The sequence below is a fragment of the Oncorhynchus mykiss genome, chromosome 31, assembly GCF_013265735.2.
Source record: "Oncorhynchus mykiss isolate Arlee chromosome 31, USDA_OmykA_1.1, whole genome shotgun sequence".
In the NCBI taxonomy this organism is placed as follows: Eukaryota; Metazoa; Chordata; class Actinopteri; order Salmoniformes; family Salmonidae; genus Oncorhynchus; species Oncorhynchus mykiss.
Window position 1 is genome coordinate 40,311,285 of NC_050571.1, and position 20,016 is coordinate 40,331,300.

The 20,016-nt window shown below is 40.6% G+C and overlaps 1 protein-coding gene across 3 annotated transcripts in view; it reads left to right on the forward strand.

Annotated features, from left to right (window-relative positions):
- Nucleotides 1–249: 249 nt before the first annotated feature.
- LOC110505154 (GPI ethanolamine phosphate transferase 2) overlaps nt 250–20,016 on the forward strand; it is a 127,032-nt gene continuing 107,265 nt past the window's right edge. For all 3 annotated transcript variants that reach the window (XM_021584178.2, XM_021584179.2, XM_036970026.1), the window contains exons 1-4: nt 250–729; nt 986–1,191; nt 12,500–12,709; nt 13,012–13,200. In XM_021584178.2, the coding sequence (XP_021439853.2) occupies nt 576–729; nt 986–1,191; nt 12,500–12,709; nt 13,012–13,200 (759 nt within the window). In that variant the 5' untranslated portion in view covers nt 250–575. The remainder of the gene's footprint in view (nt 730–985; nt 1,192–12,499; nt 12,710–13,011; nt 13,201–20,016) is intronic.

Here is a 20,016-nt window from a genome sequence, read left to right on the forward strand (position 1 = left end):
ACCTGGTTCGATTCCAGGCTGTATGTAGTGATGCCTCTAAGCACTGAGATGCAGTGCCTTAGACCGCTGCACCACTCGGGAGCCCAAACGAAATATTTTCTCTTTTGACCATTCAACATATCACAATAATTAAATAGTAGTTATTTAAAAAATCACAAATATCAATAGATGTAATCTTTCCAAAGCATATTTCTCTGGATGGATCGTAATTATTCTCGAAGTCCCAGTTACGTTGTTTGACTGCTTCGACTATCCGTAGCTAGTTTAAACAAACCCGGAACCAAGTTGACAGCTCCAGTTCCTGAGAGCATCCTTTTCAACTTGTAGAAACAAATGTTTTTCGGTGGTGATGAATATGTCACAAAAACGAACCTTTTATTATTGTAAATCGATTTTTTTTTTGTGCAAAATTGGGGCGAGTTAGCTCGCCAGCGGGAGAGCCATTCATTACATCAAGCTAGCCACTTCCTTGTAATGCAAGAGTCAGAGGATTAAATCAAACACTGCTGTCAAGATAACGTTTATCCTTTCATGTCATAGCTGTCAACTAGCTAGGTAGCTAGCCTGTCAGCAAAATGAGGGTACGTTCGTCAGTTTTTGCCTCGTTTTGTCTCATACTCGAAGTATTAAGCGTAGCCTTGTTTCTTAGGGGATTTTTCCCAGTCCCTGTCAAATCATCTTTTTCATCGAAAAGCAAGCTGTCAGATCTTCCGGCTGAACCATTCACAGGTGTGTTTTGTTGACATTCTTTTCTTTCTGGCTAGCTAGCTATACTTAAAATAAGAGTGGCACTGTTATTCTTGGCTCTTAGCTGACTATATTGATTTTCTACACTGGATAGCTAGCTACTTGCTTGAATGATGACAAGTAATAAAGTTCTTCTTTTGCACACAGAATACATGTTACTTTACCCATTTGTTCCTCAGTGTTGTCTACAATACCTTTAATGTGTTGGTAACTGTGGCATTTTCTTTGGCATTTACAGGGAGCTCCCCAAACTTGTCCAAGGTCCCAGACCCCCTTTTTAAGAGAGTGGTGATAGTGTTGATTGATGCGCTCAGGGAGGACTTTGTGTTTGGTCCCAATGGGAGAAAGTACATGCCATACACAAGGCACCTAGTGGAGAGGGGCTCCACACACAGCTTTGTGGCCAAGGCAAGACCTCCTACAGTTACAATGCCCAGAATCAAGGTACAAAAGTAGAACACCACCATAACTAATTCTCATTTGTGGTGCAGTTATTACAACCCTTTACAACTTCATTGTAGAAAAGAAAACTCCCACACTCACAATATTGCAATAAATGTGCAGAAGTAATATTGTGTGCAGGATTATCTTTTCTACCTTTGAAAATGCTGCTTTGTGATTGTGACGGTGTCAGGGTGAAATGTCATGGGTTGTCATATGTTTGGGTTCAAAACCTTGGATAAAGTGTGTTGAACTAACTGGGCACATATGTCTAGTTTTGGTTGATTCCTTGATTTGAGTTCTGGCCATTAAAAAGTCCTAATAATGCATTTTCTTTGAAATCTTCTTCCAAATGAGACACTGTTTCAACTGTTGTCTTGTTATAGATCTAGTCTAAGCACTGTCCTGTATTGATGACCTTTGAATATAAGTACTTATGAGTATTAGTCTAGCTATAGATTTAATGACATAAGTGGTATGTGGTTCAAAGAGAGGCAGAATATGTGTACCCTACCACCTTATTCTGACAGTTGATCAAATTACTCTATAGCTACTTTCAAAATGTCAACGCTCATTTACCATAGCTAATTGGGCCTAATAGATCATTCATAGATTCAAGATTCAAACTTTGATTCAACAACTCCCCCCAAAAATGGCCTACCCTGAATAATAACTGTAAACAACAATTGGCACATCTTTGTGTTGAGACGTTCTCATTCATACCAGAAGGTGGCAGTGCAAGTGTGCCATCATGGACTGCTGCATCTTTCCAAATCACTGCAGTGCACCCAATCAACTGGTATGACACGGCCAACTAACCCAAATCAGAATCACCCAGAGACACAGCCCATTCATTAGGAGTACACCAGCCAGCCTCTGGCTGTGTGACAGGAAATACATTCCAGAAAAGGCAGTTTGGGGAGGGATGTAATTGAGAGAATTGTTGAGGAAAATAAATATTTCAGTGGATATACTGGCTGAATTGTACGCTGTGTATTGCTGCCCTTGTGTTTTGAGGCACACAGGGAATGGCGTGACTTAGGCCCAGTTTCCTGTTGTTGATAACATGTACACACAAACACACAGGGCCGGCTCTAGCCTTTGGGCCCCCCACCTCGCGACAAAACATTTTAGTGGCCCACCGCTTGACGGTGGAAAGAGAAATTCAAGTTTTAAAGCAAGTTTCCTGCAATTCTACACATTTTTTAATGACTTATGCCATGTTAATATGATATCGGAGTGAGAATGACTAACAAAATGAATGTGGGGCACCCTGGAGGTCAGGGCTCCTGGGCACGTGCACTGCATGCCTGGTTGGTATTCGGCCATGATTACTACAAGTTTAGATACAGTAGCTGGCTAGACTAACTGCCAAGAAAAAAAATGTTAGCTGACATAGCTAATTGAGTGATTTTCAGAACAAGATAACTGCTTATGCACAACCAAATGTGGAAATTTCACCTGATGTATTCTACTATTCTTACTCTAAATAGTACGTTGAGACCCCGACTGAGCCTAGATCTTGGTTGCCCTGAGCGACCACTTATATGGCTTGTACCTGGAACTGGCCCTGCGCTCGCTCGCGCGCACACGCACTCAGAGTCCCATTCCAATTCCAGTTTCCCTTGACTATTTTCACATCTCCCGCCCACTTAAGTGATAAGAGAAAGTATTTTCAGGACAAAACAATGCCTTTGCAGGTAAAGCTACAGTGCGTCCGGAAGACCCAATCACTGACTATGCTCACTCACTAACTTTAGCCGACTGGGCTGTGTTGGGAAGACCTTTGCTTTGCAGACAGGGAGTTCTCTTATAAATTAGACTGTGTGGAGTTTATTCATTTGAAAAAGGTGGAATTGGGGCCATTTAAAATAAAAATAATAATAATACCATAGGCCTACTGGTAATTGTTGAGGTGAAGACCAAGCCTGTATGTTGAGCTCTGTCTATTCTTGGAAGCCTTTTTCAGGGTCACCACACTTTATTGGCTTTGCTGTCGCAAATACTGCAGATGGTAGTGTGTGATGCAGACTTAATAACTCTGAATAACTCTTCACCCAAATGAGGTGAAGTGTATGTTATTAAGCGAAGACCAGTGAGTGAACACACACGCTCTCACCACAGCCCCGGTGGACTAGTGATGCTTCATGATTCCCTGATGATGAATGTTTGCCACTGTGACTGCACGCGTCATCGACAATGACCCGTTTGCTCATCACTTCTGTTGAGAAAGTTGGAAATTAAAGTTCATCTCTACTTATCACGGGTCAAGGCTTTCGCACATTCCCTTAGGTTGCATTGTTGAGAACACTGTTCTGTGTGGAGGAAATATTTGGTTTCTTTTTGCTCAGGTTGACAAATTGCTCTACACCTGCTCAGACTGAACTCGTTAGCATTCCAAATACTTTCCGGTGGCCGGTAGTAGTTTTCTGCTTCTGAAGAATTTCCTCACATATCCTTTCATTGGAGTGGACACATGAGAAAATATGTTTTTGTGGCCGATTGTATAATTTCCAAGCCTTCAGTTTGACTGTAACAAGAACATACAGCCAGCGGGGAGGAGTTCTGGTGAATCATCTCTATTGAACACATTTTAATAGGCCTAGGCTAACTCTGGGGAAACTGGCCCAAAATAGTGAAGACCTGTCTGCTCATGATGACCCAAAGTTGGACATAACGTCCATGAGGGTCAGCAAGGAATTGCAGCATTTGGAAATGCCAATATGGGTGACTGGGTCTATGAGAAAGTGGTTTTGACTCAATCAATAACTCAATCAATACATCGCAGACATTATTAGCCTTTTAATTCCATTGTAATGGGAAGAAGTGGGAGCTTTTCTTTCTGTCTTTTGCTTTAGATACATTTTACATATTCATCTCAATGTACCTTTCCTTTGTGTGCTTTGTTCACCCGTAGTGATGTGTGTGGGTGTAGTCATTCTATTTAGTAAATTATGAAGATGACAATTTCTCAGGGACGGGGGGGGGGGGAAATAATATTGGTTTCTGGAGAGTATGTAGGAATAAATGAAAATGCCCTGGGAAAAGAAAGCAATCATATAATCTGCATTACTAAGACTGAACCAACCAACCATCCAACCAACAAGAAGACCTAATATTTAGTCGTTATCCCAAACACAGCATTTGGCCTCGTGTTTTTGGGCTAAACCACATCATGCTTTGAGAGGGCACTTATTGGACCCACTTCTTTATTTTCGCCAGTCTTTGACTCCGCCTTATTTAACATGCAATGCTAGCTGCATTTTCAAGGCCCTCCCTTAGTGCTAAGCCTTAATAATGCATTGGGCGTTCTAATTGGCCTAGCGTCGTCCGGGTTAGGGAGGGTTTGGCCGGTAGAGATATCCTTGTCTCATAGCGCACGGTGACTCCTCCCACACATTGGTGCGGCTGGCTTCCGGGTTGGAGGCGCGCTGTGCTAAGAAGCAGTGCGGCTTGGTTGGGTTGTGTTTTCGGAGGGCGCATGGCTCCCGTATGGGAGTTGTAGCGATGAGACAAGATAGTAATTACTAACAATTGGATACCACGAAATTGGGGAGAAAAAAGGGGAAAATAAAAAAAAGAAAGCATGGTGCGTTCCAGCGTGTTCCCTTAACATACGTGTGACGATTACTTTGGTTCTGACGCAGACTAATATGTTTTTGTGTCAGGTGTATACTTCCCCCAGAGCTAAGTCAAGGGTTTTCTCTGTTCCTCCACCAAGTCCCAAAAATTGGATCTTCTCTCCATCGACTCCAATGCTCAACCAACATATTTATTTTGCCTACCAGTCATATCCTCTGCAGGAAACAGGTGTTGTGGTTTTTCCCAGCCTGCCAATGATGAAATCGTCAGAAACCCTGCTTGAGACAAGCTCTTCTCTTGCATCTGATTTGAGCGTGTTTTTTCTTACCACATCTAAGAACGAGACTGTACAGGTTTCAACTGAGCTCTCTGTCACAGACGGAGGGTTGTGTGGTTCGTGTGAGCTGCCAAGTGAACCCTCATAGATGAATAGACTGATGTTGTCTCTCTAGGGTTTGTGTAAATATCCTGCGTAAGATCAAAAGTTAAGCATTGATCTAAACTTTTCTCTGACTTTTGCAATGTAGGCCTAGCTTGAAAAGGATGTATATGTTACCTCCAATCAGGGTTTGAAGCTATAGCAGAGTAGGGATCTAAAGATATCCATTTGGGCCACCTTGGGGTTCTGAACCAGGGGCATCTTACACCCCAAAAATCTGAGGGGGTGCAGAGTGAGTGAGGATGGCTATATAGGATGGAAACACCGGAAACAGCCTTGTCTTGCAATCTAGAGCCATAATCATTATGCTTAATTCTATGTAAAAAAAGAGTACATTTTCCTGCATATCTAAGCATACCTCTTGAGCTGTCTGTATGCTCCTGACTGATGTTTCTTTTTTTTAAGACACTAAATATGCTTCTCTGCATCACTGCTAAATTTGGGTAAAGGATTGAAAGGAATGTGAGCATTATTCAGTTTAGTCTGTATTTATTTATTTAGTTATTGCATGCTTATTTTCTAATGTCTACCAACCTTGCCAGCAGTCATGCTAGCTAAGATAGTTAGACAAGCTAGCTACTCTAACTTGATTGATAGCCTGAAATGTTATAGAATGTTATATGTAATGTTATAGACTGCGCTGTAGTCAGACTGCAGAAAACAAAAGTTGACCAAGGGGATGCAGGATTTTGTTTTTGCCTGACATTAGATTTGTTTCTGCTTATAATTTCTGACATTTTGGTAGGTTATTTGTTAGTCAACTTGTCTATAATTAGATACATGCAGCTTCTCGTTTGTCATTATATGTTGCCCTACAAGTCTAAATTAACCTTTTGCAAGAAAAACAAAAACCGGAATGATTTTCTGGGCAAAATGTCCGATTTACTTCATTTTGACCGGTTGTAAGGAAATAGAAAGCTGTGAAAACGACCCAACATGTTTCTGATACGATTTCAGGTTGGCCTTTTATAATGCTAATAAAGATAGCTAGATACCGCCTGTAGAAGTGCTAACTGCGAATTCACATTCTCTTAAGATGGGGAAATAAATCAATAATATATCTCCACTCCTGTTCCTGAGTACAAAGTTAGCCTACATTTGGTGTATCATTTTAAATGCAGGAAATGCTTAATTTTGCAGGAGTTAATATTAAGGTTATTTGAGAGGTTATAGACCTACAGTCAGTTTTCAGTCTCCATTCAACCCATCCAAACAGTAGACTTCAGTTGCCTTTAGGTGCCATAGGGCCATTTGAAGTCAAATTTGTTTAGCACCTCACAACCATCACACATAACATAGCCGGCACTGCTATCATTCGTCGCTCTTTACTACTATGGCTGACACTGTAAAACAACACATTTCACTGCTCCTATCCGGTGTTTTTGACAGTAAAACATCTTTCTTTACCACTTCACCAAATCTTTCCCAAACATGACTTTTCTGTCCCTCCATTTTCTTTATTTTCAACTCTCCATTTCACAGCTTTTCTCTTGTTGAGTTCAGCTCCTTTTTGCCTCCGTGGATCAACATGATTAACCTTTTCTGCCCATTTCCAAAAGCAATTGGCATGTAGGCGATTTAGCACGCGTACAGGTAGGCCCTAAAGTTTAGGCTTATGCACTAATGACAGACAGACTAAAATAATGGGAAAAAAGTCAGTGAAGCCTGTACATATATATTGCACAATAATTCTACATTTATGGATTTGTATTAAAAAATGTTTTACATTAAGTATTATCTCTTTATTAAACCCGCCCCGCTACCCACCCGCCCTTCATCCCTTCATCCACACAATATTTAATGACCCTAAACCGCCCACCCGACGCATAGATATAACTGAGGGGACGATGAGTCAATGAACCCCCGCATCACTACTGCATACTATATTAAGTCGGAAATTTACATACACCTTGGCCAAATACATTTAAACTCAGTTTTTCACAATCCCTGACATTTAATCCTAGTAAAAAATCCCCCGTCTTCGGTCAGTTAGGATCACCACTTTATTTTAAGAATGTGAAATGTCAGAATAAGTAGAGAGTGATTTATTTCAGCTTTTATTTCTTTCATCACATTCCCAGTGGGTCAGAAGTTTACATACACTCAATTAGTATTTGATAGCATTGCCTTTAAATTGTTTAACTTGGGTCAAACGTTTCGGGTAGCCTTCCACAAGCTTCCAACAATAAGTTGGGTGAATTTTGGACCATTCCTCCTGACAGAGCTGGTGTAACTGGGTCAGATTTGTAGGCCTCCTTGCTCGCAAACGCCTTTTCAGCTCTGCACACACATTTTCTATTGGATTGAGGTCAGTGCTTTGTGATGGCCACTCCAATACCTTGACTTTGTTGTCCTTATGCCATTTTGCCACAACCTTGGAAGTATGCTTGGGTCATTGTCCATTTGGAAGACCCATTTTGCGAACAAGCTTTAACTTCCTGACTGATGTCTTGAGATGTTGCTTCAATATATCCACATCATTTTCCCTCTCATGATGCCATCTATTTTGTGAAGTGCACCAGCCCCTCATGCAGCAAAGCACTCCCACAACATGATGCTGCCACCCCCGTGCTTCACAGTTGGGATGGTGTTCTTCGGCTTGCAAGCCTCCCCCTTTTCCTTCAAACATAACCATGGTCATTATGGCCAAACAGTTCTATTTTTGTTTCTTCAGACCAGAGGACATTTCTTCAAAAAGTACGATCTTTGTCCCCATGTGCATTTGCAAACCGTTGTCTGGCTTTTTTTATGGCTGTTTGGAGCAGTGGCTTCTTCCTTGCTGAGCGGCCTTTCAGGTTATGTTGATATAGGACTCGTTTTACTGTGGATATAGATACTTTTGTGCCTGTTTCATCCAGCATCTTCACAAGGTCCTTTGCTGTTGTTCTGGGATTGAATTGCACTTTTCGCACAAAAGTACATTAATCTCTAGGAGACAGAATGCGTCTCCTTCCTGAGCGGTATGACGGCTGCGTGGTCCCATGGTGTTTATACTTGCGTGCTATTGTTTGTAGAGATGAACGTGGTACCTTCAGGCGTTTGGACATTGCTCCCAAGGATGAACCACACTTGTGGAGATCAACTATTTTTTTGCTGATGTCTTGGCTGATTTCTTTAGATTTTCCCATGATGTCAAGCAAAGAGGCACTGAGTTGGAAGGTAGGCCTTGAAATACATCCACAGGTACACCTCCAATTGACTCAAATGATGTCAATTAGCCTATCAGAAGCTTCTAAAGCCATGACATAATTTCCTGGAATTTTCCAAGCTGTTTAAAGGCACAGTGTATATACAGTGTATATAGACTTCTGACCCACTGGAATTGTGATACAGTGAATTACAAGTGAAATAATCTGTCTGTAAACAATTGTTGGAAAAATGACTTGTGTCGTGCACAAAGTAAATGTCCTAACCAACTTGCCAAAACTATAGTTTGTTAACATGATGAAAATTACAGGCCTCTCTCATCTTTTTAAGTGGGAGAACTTGCACAATTGGTGGCTGACTAAATACTTTTTTGCCCCACTGTATGCTTAGTTTAATACACTGAAAACAAACTTAAAGATACCAAAAAACAATTAAGTTAAATTAGTGTTGCTAAATATCATGTGGCTGTCCATGGTACTGATTTATGTGTGTGTCTGTGTGTGCTTGCACACTCAAGTAAAACTAATTTAAAAAGTTGACTTGTAGAGTAGTTGAAAACTGTTGAGACTTGACTCTAACATTAATCTGAAGACTCTAATTTATCAAATTACCTAAATATGTTTATTTGTTACCCGATTAAATTAATCATCTAACAATTTACTCGTTAGGATCTGGGGCACCACGAGAGGTTCTTTAAAGAGTTACCATCTCCCGAATTATCACATCTATAAACAGACAACTTATTAGTCATAACCTCGTATCATATCATCATTCTGAACAGTCGTAACCTCCTTGCATCTGCAAAAGTCAGAGCCTTACTTATGATTCAGTACTACACAAATTAGTTTAATTATTTATTTACTAGCTAACTAAATGGTAACACTGGATGAACATACACTCTTAATACGCTAATATCAGGTCCCTAGCGGACTGACAACAATATGGCTGCTTGTTACAAAAGACATGGAGAGGGCGAGAGAGAGACAGAGACAGAGACACTTAATGGTACATTTAGAAACTACTCTAGCTTACAGTACTCCTATACTTTGCACATGAACCGTCGCCCGCTTGGCGTAAGAAATCATGAATGCATTTACATGCATTTGTTGTGTAGTCCTGAACAGAACTACAGAGTTTATTCTCCTTCCATTCACTCCGGAAGATGCTTCTTTGAAGATGGGCTAGTGAGGTGGTTCCCAGTGAGGTGATGAGAGTAGGGTAATATGGTGGTTTGAACAGAGTAATAGAATGGAGTCCCACTTACATTCGCATTTTTTGATATTTTACTTAGGACAGCTAATTAGCCATACCAGTTGGGGGGTGAGTGTATCGTCTCTACCTTGAGTTGAGATTCAGATGTCAAACCCCTTTAAACATGAGCTGCACCTCCTAAGTCTCTCTGTTCTGGTATGTTAATTCTTAACTCAGAATTGTATACAGTTTGTTCTAAAGGGCGATTCCGTCAGGCTGACACGCTCTCTGACCTCACTTAGGGGTGTGACATGTCACTGTGCAAAGTTTATGTAAAACAATTGTCTCTTATGGCTCCTAAAATCATGTCCCTCTCTTAACAAAAACACTTCCATCATTTTTTATATTTTCATACACAATGTAGAGGATGCTTACTTCGTAAATATAGAGTGTATACTTTCCAAGTTGCAGTATTTCCTTTATAAATTTTTTTACGACATCACAAAATAACAAACAAAACAACAGTGTTCTTTAGATCGCCTCTGACCATTCTCCATGTTCTATGTTAGAAATATTGTTCCAGTATTCACTTTAGAATGTGTTTTGGCGGAAAAAGTCTTCTTGAAACAAAGCACATTCCTTGGGTGAATTTGTAGAGGTAGACATGAATCTTCTCCGTTGGATTTACAACAGTGCGCGAGTTGTTAACCCCCACCAGCCGCGGGTGAGATGGGGTCTGGTTGAAGTCAACCATTGCAAACCTGATCTGACCTATTTGGATCCTCACAGGACAGTCATGTCCACCAATGCCATTCTCCTCACTTTCATGTTAGCAAAACGGTCTGTTGCTCTTTCATACAGTGTGCCTTTAGTTTTATTTTTCATAGGCTACCTAGCTAAAATGCTTGCTAGCCTAACAATGCTTGCTAACATGGGCAACAATGAACCAGCTAAGTTAGCTTGCTAATTAACGTCAGCCTACTAGGCTACATATTGAACTCCAATCATCTCAGGCCAATCATCTCATGCCAGTAGCACATTATATGCATTTATTGTTAGATCAGATTATCCGTCATAATCATAGGCCAGTACGGAGAATGAAGTCAAAACAAAATCCACCTCCATCCATGCCTTAGGAAAGAGACGATTTTAGCAAATAGACCACTTGCGAATTGATGGAAAATCACGAAAACACAGAGCGACGAAAGATAATTTTTGTTTTATTGGTCAAATATTTGTGGAAGCCTGGCTTCCCTTGGCATCCATGAATACACGCAGCTGGAAGGGAGCCGTGCCATTTGTGCACACAAGGTCAAGTACATGGCCTCTGTCATGGGTGGGCAAGTTGACATACCTTGTGAAGTTGAAGCAATCCAACAGGGCCATGAAGTCTCTGGCAAAATCACATCCGTCAGAGTCCACATGAATGTTAAGTGCGGGAACTTAGACGCGTCTCGTGAGGCCTGTGCATGAACAGCCGGGGGGAAAAAACCTGGTGAAGACAAAAAGGCAGAAAAACATCACAAAATGTTGTAGTAATACATGCTGGAACTGTTGCGACTGGGAAGCAGTACGCTAAGCTTTAGTCGCACAATCTAATTAAGATGTTTTGTGCCGTATTTCTCAAGTGAAACGATGTGCATGAAAACTTGTCTCATTGAATGACAATAAACACTTCGTTGAAGAATCCCGTCCATAGTTCCTACTCCTACTAGTATTAGTACTGTTGACCAATCACCGACGAAGGGGCGTAGACTTTGGCAACAGAACTTCAACTTGCCTCAAGTATATATTTTTTTCCGCTCGAACAGCTGGAAAATCTCTGCCGGAACACCGAAACGAACAAAAACATCACATAATGTTGTCATAATATATGCATAAATTGTTTCAACTGGGAAGCATGCAACAGCCTTAAATGTAGATAATTCTGATAGTTTTGCTTGAATTACAAAGGCCAGCAGGTGCTTTTGACATGTGCAAATGGACTAAAGCACGAGCACGAGAACAATTTTGTGGAAAAAGAAAGGCATGGAATCTATTTCATTAGTTTAGTTTAACCTAGTTTGCTTCCTTCTGTGAGGCTGGCTCAAGGTTATTTGCCCCAGAATGCCTGGTTGTGAGAAATCACAGTGATTATGCAAAGAGTTGCTGTAAACACTTCAGCGTGAAAACATGTTGATATGCCTCGTTTGTGACAGACTAGTGAGATACTGCCAACAACATCTTGGCCTATATGGGTTTCTTTATTGGCTTTAACTAGCTGAGGAGGACACAACATTATGTAATAAATTATGTGATACAATAAATAGTCATATAATAGTATTCTCATTACATAATACAGTATTTTATTTGTTTATCGTAAATAAGTGTGTCATTCGGTGATTGCTTTGAACACAATCTTACACCAGTTTCCCATTGTAATTGCTGTAGCTCCGGTGTTAGCCTTATTCTACTGCAAATCACAGTTAAGTAAATGGAGATGCTAGCGTAACGAAATAACAGTGATACTTTGAATAACAGTGATACTTGCTGACTACACCTGACAATTATGTTGCACAATTAGCCTATTGCTAGCTTAGATATAGTACCAGTCAAAAGTTTGGACACACATACTCATTCCAGGGTTTGTCTTTATTTAGAGTATTTTCTACATTGTAGACATCAAAACTGTGAAAAACAGTGTGCAAAGCTGTCATCAGCTGTCATCATACTTTGAAGAATCTCAAAAATAAAGTATGTTTTGATTTAACACTCTTTTGGTTACTACATGGTTACTACATTTTGGTTACTACATATGTTTTATTTCATAGTTTTGATGTCTTCACTATTATTCTACAATGTAAAAAATTGTGCAAATAAAAACCATTGAATGAGTAGCTGTCCAATTTTTTTGACTGGTACTGTACGTAGACTGACAAACTCCCTTGGCCCTCCTCCTCCTGCTCCCTCTAGGCCCTGACCACAGGCAGTATCCCAGGTTTCATCGACGTGGTGATGAACCTGAACTCCCCCGCACTGCTGGAGGACAACCTCATCTGGCAGGCCAAGACGGCGGGCAAGCGGATGGTGTTCTATGGGGACGACACCTGGGTGAAGCTCTTTCCCAAGCACTTCATGGAGTATGACGGCACCACCTCTTTCTTTGTGTCCGACTACACTGAGGTCAGTCATGGTCATTGTCTGTTTGAAGGTCAGGGCCATGCCCTTTAACCTTTGCACTCTCATTGATTTTGTCTGTTTGATGTGATTTTTTCATTGTTAGTTACATGGGAATGCCATGCCAATTTACTAAAAGTTTTTTCCAAGATTCCGTATCAAGTTTAATCTGCTTCTATTACATAATATTTCTAACATACTATACATAAAGACTTTCTCAGAGGTCTGATTCAGAAACAATGACACAGTCTAGATTGTGTCTTGGTGTTAGTCTTTTGTGTTGACATGTCCCCGCTAACTCTTCCCAGGTTGACAACAACGTGACTCGTCACCTGGACAGCACGCTGAAGAGAGACGACTGGGACATTCTGATCCTGCACTACCTGGGCCTGGACCATATCGGACACATCAGTGGACCCCACAGCTCCCTCATCCAGCCCAAACTAATGGAGATGGACGACATCCTCAAGAAGATTCATGGCTCCCTCATCTTAAAGGTATAGAAGCCTACTTTTCAATAGAAAAATAACGCATACAGTACCAGTCAAAAGTTTGGACACACCTACTCATTCAAGGGTTTTTCTTTATTTTGACTATTTTCTACATTGTTGAATAATACTGAAGACAACAAAACGATCAAATAACACATATTGAATCATGTAGTAACCAAAAAAGTGTTAAATAAATCTAAATATATTTTAGATTCTTCAAATTAGTCACCATTTGCTTTGATGACAGCTTTGCTCACTCGTGGCATTCTCTCAACCAACTTCACCTGGAATGCTTTTCCAACAGTGTTTGAGAAGTTTTCACATATGCTGAGCACTTGTTTGGCTGCTTTTCCTTCACTCTGCGGTCCAACTCATCCCAAACCATCTCATTTTGTTTGAGGTTGGGTGATTGTGGAAGCCAGGTCATCTGATGCATCACTCTCCTCCTTGGTCAAATAGCCCTTACACAGCTTTTCGCACTTAGTTCCACTAAGCGCGAAAACAGATGGGATGGTGTATTGCTGCAAAATGCTGTGGTAGCCATGCTGGTCAAGTGTGCCTTGAATTCTAAATAAATCACTGACGGTGTCACCATCACACCTCCTCCTCCATGCTTCACGGTGAGAACTAAACATGCAAAGATCATCCGTTCACCTACTCTGTGTCTCACACAGACAAGGCAGTTGGAACCAAACATCTCAAATTTAGACTCGTCAGACCAAAGGACAGATTTCCACTGGTCTAATGTCCATTGCTCGTGTTTCTTGGCCCAAGCAAGTCTCTTCTTCTTATTGTTGTCCTTTAGTAGTGGTTTCTTTGCAGCAATTCGACCATGAAGTACTGATTCACACTCACCGCTGAACAGTTGATGTGTCTGTTACTTGAACTCTGTGAAGCATTTATTTGGGCTGCAATCTGAGGTGCAGTTAACTCTAATGAATTTATCCTCTGCAGCAGAGGTAACTCTGCGTTCCTGTGTTGTGGCGGTCCTCATGAGAGCCAGTTTCATCATAGCGCTTGATGGTTTTTGCGACTGCAAGTTCTTGTAGTGTTACGCATTGACTGACTTTCATGTCTTAAAGTAATGATGGACTGTCGTTTCTCTTTGCTTATTTGTGCTGTTCTTGCCATAATAATATGGACTTTTACCAAATAGAGCGATCTTCTGTATTCCACCGGTACTTTGTCACAACACAACTGATTGGCTCAAACGCATTAATTAAGAAGGAAAGAAATTCCACAAATTAACTTTTAACAAGGCACACCTGTTAATTGAAATGCATTCGAGGCGACTTCTTCATTAAGCTGGTTGAGTGAATGCCAAGAGTGTGGAAAGCTGTCATCGAGGCAATGGGTGGCTTCTTTGAAGAATCTCAAATTTAAAATATACTTTTTTTGGTCACTACATGATTCAATACATGATTCAATATGTGTTATTTCATAGTTTTGATGTCTTCCCTATTATTTTTCAATGTAGAAAATAGTAAATATAAAGAAAAACCCTGGAATGAGTAGGTTTGTCCAAACTTTGGACTGGTACTGTATATTGTTCCAATCAAGATTCTAAGAACAGTTTTTAAGGATATGCGGTACTGTTTTTGTCTGCCCCAAAACATTGAAACTCCACCTTTCTATTTACACATTTTCAGGAAATCTCCTGCTTATTTTCAACCTTTTGTAATAAGGTTTAGGATATCAGTTATGACAAGTATCATCATCATTTATTTGTGGGAGAATGTCCTGTTATGATTAGCGCTTTTGAAGCACTCAACAGTAGTTTTCTTGTAAAAACATGTATAGGATCATGACTGTAAATGGTGTTCTCGTGCATATTTAACCGCGCCAGCCTTGTAGCTATTTTACGTTCTCTTGCGCTTAGGCAACAGGGAGCTCTGAATTAAATGTTCTTGAAAGCCTCCGCTCCAAACTTTCCCAGTAAAAGCCTACTGCTGTTCTTTACACAGTACCATTGTGACCTATATATATAGACAGCCCATTGTGGTCCCATAGGGTGCCTTAGAAGCTGAATGAAGAAACCCACAAAGTATGTTCCCTCAGATGGCTGAGATGACTAGTAAGACGTTCAACGAGTTTTGAGGTGTAAAACATTCCAGTGACTTTCATAGCCTTGCCGAACTAACAATATCCTTTCTCTTCACTCTGTGTTGGTGCTGTGATAAAAGAAATGACGCATCGTGCAAAGTGGTTGGCTGGGATAGGGAAAAAAGGCAACGCAGGCTCCTCCCATGGCTCCACGGTAAAAAGGTAGCCAGAGCTTCTTTCCTACTTTGGCCTTCCCGGATTAGAAAGGAGACGCCAGTACCTGCATTGTGGGACAACACACAATCTGAGCTTTCTGGAGGGGAAGGGATTAAAGACTGCAGCACTGTGACATTTGCAGACCTGCCAACCTGCACGCGGTTACAAAAAACGACCCTAAAATAGGCTTCTAGTTCGTACATTGTGGTTTTTGACTCAACCATTTGAGGTTGGAGATGAGCCAATCAGAGAACTTGGCTAGGAGAAAAAATCTCTAGCTCTCCGCTCCAGCTGTTCCACTTTATACTGTCTTTCACAGAAGTTATGTTAGACTTTTAAAGATGATTAGGCCGATGTTAATTAATCAGTTAATTAATCTCTAGACCCAAACTGTTACAGATCTATATCCATCCTGCCCTGCCTTTCTAAAGTCTTCAAAAGCCAAGTGAACAAACAGGTTCACTTGGCTATGCAATCTGGTTTCCGAGCTGGTCACAGGTGCACCTCAACCACGCTCAAGGTCCTACACAATATCATAACTGTTATCAATAAAAGACAGTACTATGCAGCCGCCAAGGCTTTCGACTCTGTCAATCACAGTATTCTTATCGGCAGACTCAACAGCCTTGGTTTCTCTAATGACTGTCTCGACTCTTTCACAAACTACTTCTCAGAGTTCAGTGTGTCAATTCAGGGGGCCCGTTGGCCGGACCTCTGGCAGTCTCTATAGGGGTGCCACAGGGTTTAATTCTCGGGCCGACTAATTTCTTCGTATATATCAATGATGTCGTTCTTGCTGTGGGTGATTCTTTGCTCCACCTCTACGCAGACAACACCATTCTGTATACATCTGGCCCTTCTTTGGACATTGTGTTAACAAACCTTCAAACGAGCTTCAACGCCATACAGCACTCCTTCCGTGGCCTCCAACTGCTCTTAAATGATAGTAAAAGAAATGCATGCTCTTCAACCGATCGCTGCCCGCAACCGCCCGCCCGACTAGCATCACTACTCTGGACGGTTCTGACTTAGAATATGTGGACAACTATAATACCTAGGTGTCTGGCTAGAGTGTTAACTCTCCTTCCAGACTCACATTAAGCATCTCCAATCAAAAGTTAATTCTAGAATCAGCTTCCTATTTTGCAACAAAGCCTCCTTCACTCATGCTGCCAAATATACCCTCGTAAATCTGACGATCCTTGACTTTGGCGATGTCATTTGCAAAATAGCCTCCAACACTCTACTCAGCAAATTGGATGCAGTCTATCACAGTGCCATCTGTTTTGTCACCAAAGCCCAATATACTACCCACCACTGCGACCTGTATGCTCTCGTTGGCTGGCCCTCGCTACACATTTGTTGCCAAACCCACTGGTTCATGGTCATCTGTAAGTCCTTGCTAGGTAAAGCTCCATCTTATCTCAGCTCACAGGTCACCATAGCAACACCCACCCATAGCACACGCTCCAGCTTTCTAACATTTAGCAGACGCTCTTATTCAGAGTGACTTGCAGAGTAGTGAGTGCATACATTTTCATACTTGTACCCCGTGGGACTCGAACCCACAACCCTGTAGTTGCAAGCGCCATGCTCTTCCAACTGAGCTACACGGGGCACAAGGTCTCAAACTGCACCATTTTTTGTTTCTCTCCGTCACCCATGCACTTTCAAACATTTTTCAAGATGATTGATGAGAAAAGTATTGTCCAACCCATAGGGTATCTCACTGCACCCTTATATGTCATGTCTTGAAATATGCAGACAGACAGATTAAAAGTTTCCATTGTAATACTTCTGAACCCCAACTTTCTAACTTCACCCATAACTTTTAGACTTTTTAACATTCCCAGAAGGCATGGATTATTATAACCTAATACAAAATGTACCTGGTCATCTAATTTAATGTACTGCAGGCGTAAGACCTATGTGTTTAACCTTCTGAATGAATGATTATATTGAAGATAGAAGCCGCCTCTTAATGAGTTCCGAGAGCCGATCTGTTACCCAAATAAATAACATCAAATTATTTAGTCTAATTGTTTTTGACTACAGACAGTATTCTGTTATTCCTTTTTTCCTGCATTCATACATTTGTCTGTATGAGTATTCAACATTTGGCAAAAATGAAACCATTCCATTAATTAATAACAATATAGATTTTTTTCACAATGCAATGTTACACAATGACAACTCAAATCACTTTAAAGAGCCGTCTAATATTAGACAACAAATAAATATACAAAGAAAATTACTTCAAACAGTCCATTGATCATTGGATTTCTTCAAATTGCTGTGCAGGAAAAGGATGTCATCCACCGTGTCTGGTCGTAGGCTCACAGCTGGCTTCCCTTCGCTCTCTCTCTGCACCTCCATTCATTTACAAGGCTTACAAGTCTAGTAGTGGCTTGCGAAAGTATTCACTCCCCTTGGCATTTTTCCTTTTTTGTTGCCTTACAACCTCGAATTAAAATAGTTTTTGGGGGGATTTGTATCATTTGATTTACACAACATGCCTACCACTTTGAAGATGCAAAATATTTTTTGTGAAACAAACAAGAAATAAGACAAAAAAACAGAACTTGAATGTGCATAACTATTCACCCCATCATTAGTAATTTGTGTAAGTGCTATGCTTGTTGAATGCCCTTCCCTAATAAGCGAGCTGAAAGTCTTTTGTCAATTTGTTTACTGTAAAATAGCAATGTATCTGGTCAACCACACATTTTTCCAAAAGTTTAGTAACAGACTGATTGGTCGGCTATTTGAGCCAGTAAAGCAGGCTTTACTATTCTTAGGTAGCTTAATGACTTATGCTTTCCTCCAGGCCTGAGGGCACACACTTTCTAGTAGGCTTAAATGAAAGATATGGCAAATAGGAGTGGAAATATCATCCGCTTTGATCCTCAGTAATTTTACATCCAAGTTGTCAGACCCCGGTGGCGTGTCATTGTTGATAGACAATACTTTTTCCACACTCACTTTATGGAATTTAAAACTACAATGCAGATTAGATGGAGGTAATGCCTCTTAAGCATCTTGGATGTGTGGTGTCAGCGTTTGTTGCTGGCATGTCATGCCTAAATTTGCTAATCCTGCCAATGAAAAAATAATTAAAGTAATCGGCAATATCAGTGGGTTTGGTGATGAACGAGCCAATTGATTCAATGAATAATGAAGCTGAGTTTACCTTTTTGCCCAAAATTTCATTTAAATGAATGAATTTCTACTATCATTCAGTATTTAATTTATATTTGTTTCATAGAATGGTTTCTTCTTTTTTATTTTGTTTAGTCACATGATTTCTCAATTTGCAGTAAGTTTGCCAATCGGTTGTGCAGTCAGACTTATTTGCCATTTCTCTTCCCTTATCTCCCTCAACCATAAAATGTTTCAATTCCTCATCAATCCATGGGGATTTAACTGTTTTTACATTCATTTTCTTAATGAGTGCATGCTTATTAGTAACTGGAATAAGCAATTTCATAAATGTATCATGCGCCCATTAAGGTGTATGGTTGCACCTCATTACACACCAACAACAATTCTTTACATCAAGAACACAGGAATCAATACAAAACTTATTGTATGACCTTTAATATACGATATTAGGCACAGCCTTTGGAACTTTGGTTTTCCTAGATATGCCTACGATATTGTGATCATCAGGTGGCTCTAGATACTGTTTTCAAGCATATTTCTGCAGCATTAGTAAAGATGTGATCAATACATGTTGATGATTTCATTCCTGTGCTGTTTGTAACCTGTGCCTGCAACCTGAACCAGGTTGCAGGCACTGGTTACAGTTTGAAGCTTTTTCTTGAGTGGGCAGCCTGATGGTGTCCTTTTAGTAGTGGTTTTGATGCAGCCATTCGACCATGATGACTGATTCACGCAGTCTCCTCTGAATAGTTTATGTTGAGATGTGTCTGTTACTTGAACTCTGTGAAGCATTTATTTGGGCTGCAATTTCTGAGGCTGAGGTACGGGAGTTGCAGCGTGGGACAAGACTGTAACTACCTACCTGTTTTTTCTTTGTCATTATTGGGTATTGTGTGTGATTGATGAGTAAAAAAAAAAAAGTAATCCATTTTAGAATAAGGCTGTAACGTAACAGAATGTGTCAAGTTGTTTGAATATTTTCAGAATGCACTGTATAGTGTCAGAAAAGCAAATTCTGCAATTTCCAAATCACATATCTTTGCCAAACAATTCTTAAAAATCAACCCATGCTCTATTTCACAATATAACTTTTTGGGCAGAATTACTGCGATTAAATGCACTCCTCACGTGCACTCACAATACTCAAAGTAGAGTAATATACACTATATATATACAAGAGCATTTGGACACCCCTGTTTCAGCCACACCCGTTGCTGACAGGTGTATAAAATCGAGCACAAAGCTATGCAATCTCCATAGACAAACATTGGCAGTATAATGGCCTTACTGAAGAGCTCTTTGACTTTCATTGTGGCACTGTCAGTTCATCAAATTTCTGCCCTGCTAGAGCTGCACTGGTCAACTGTAAATGCTGTTAAGTGGAAACGTCTAGGAGCAACA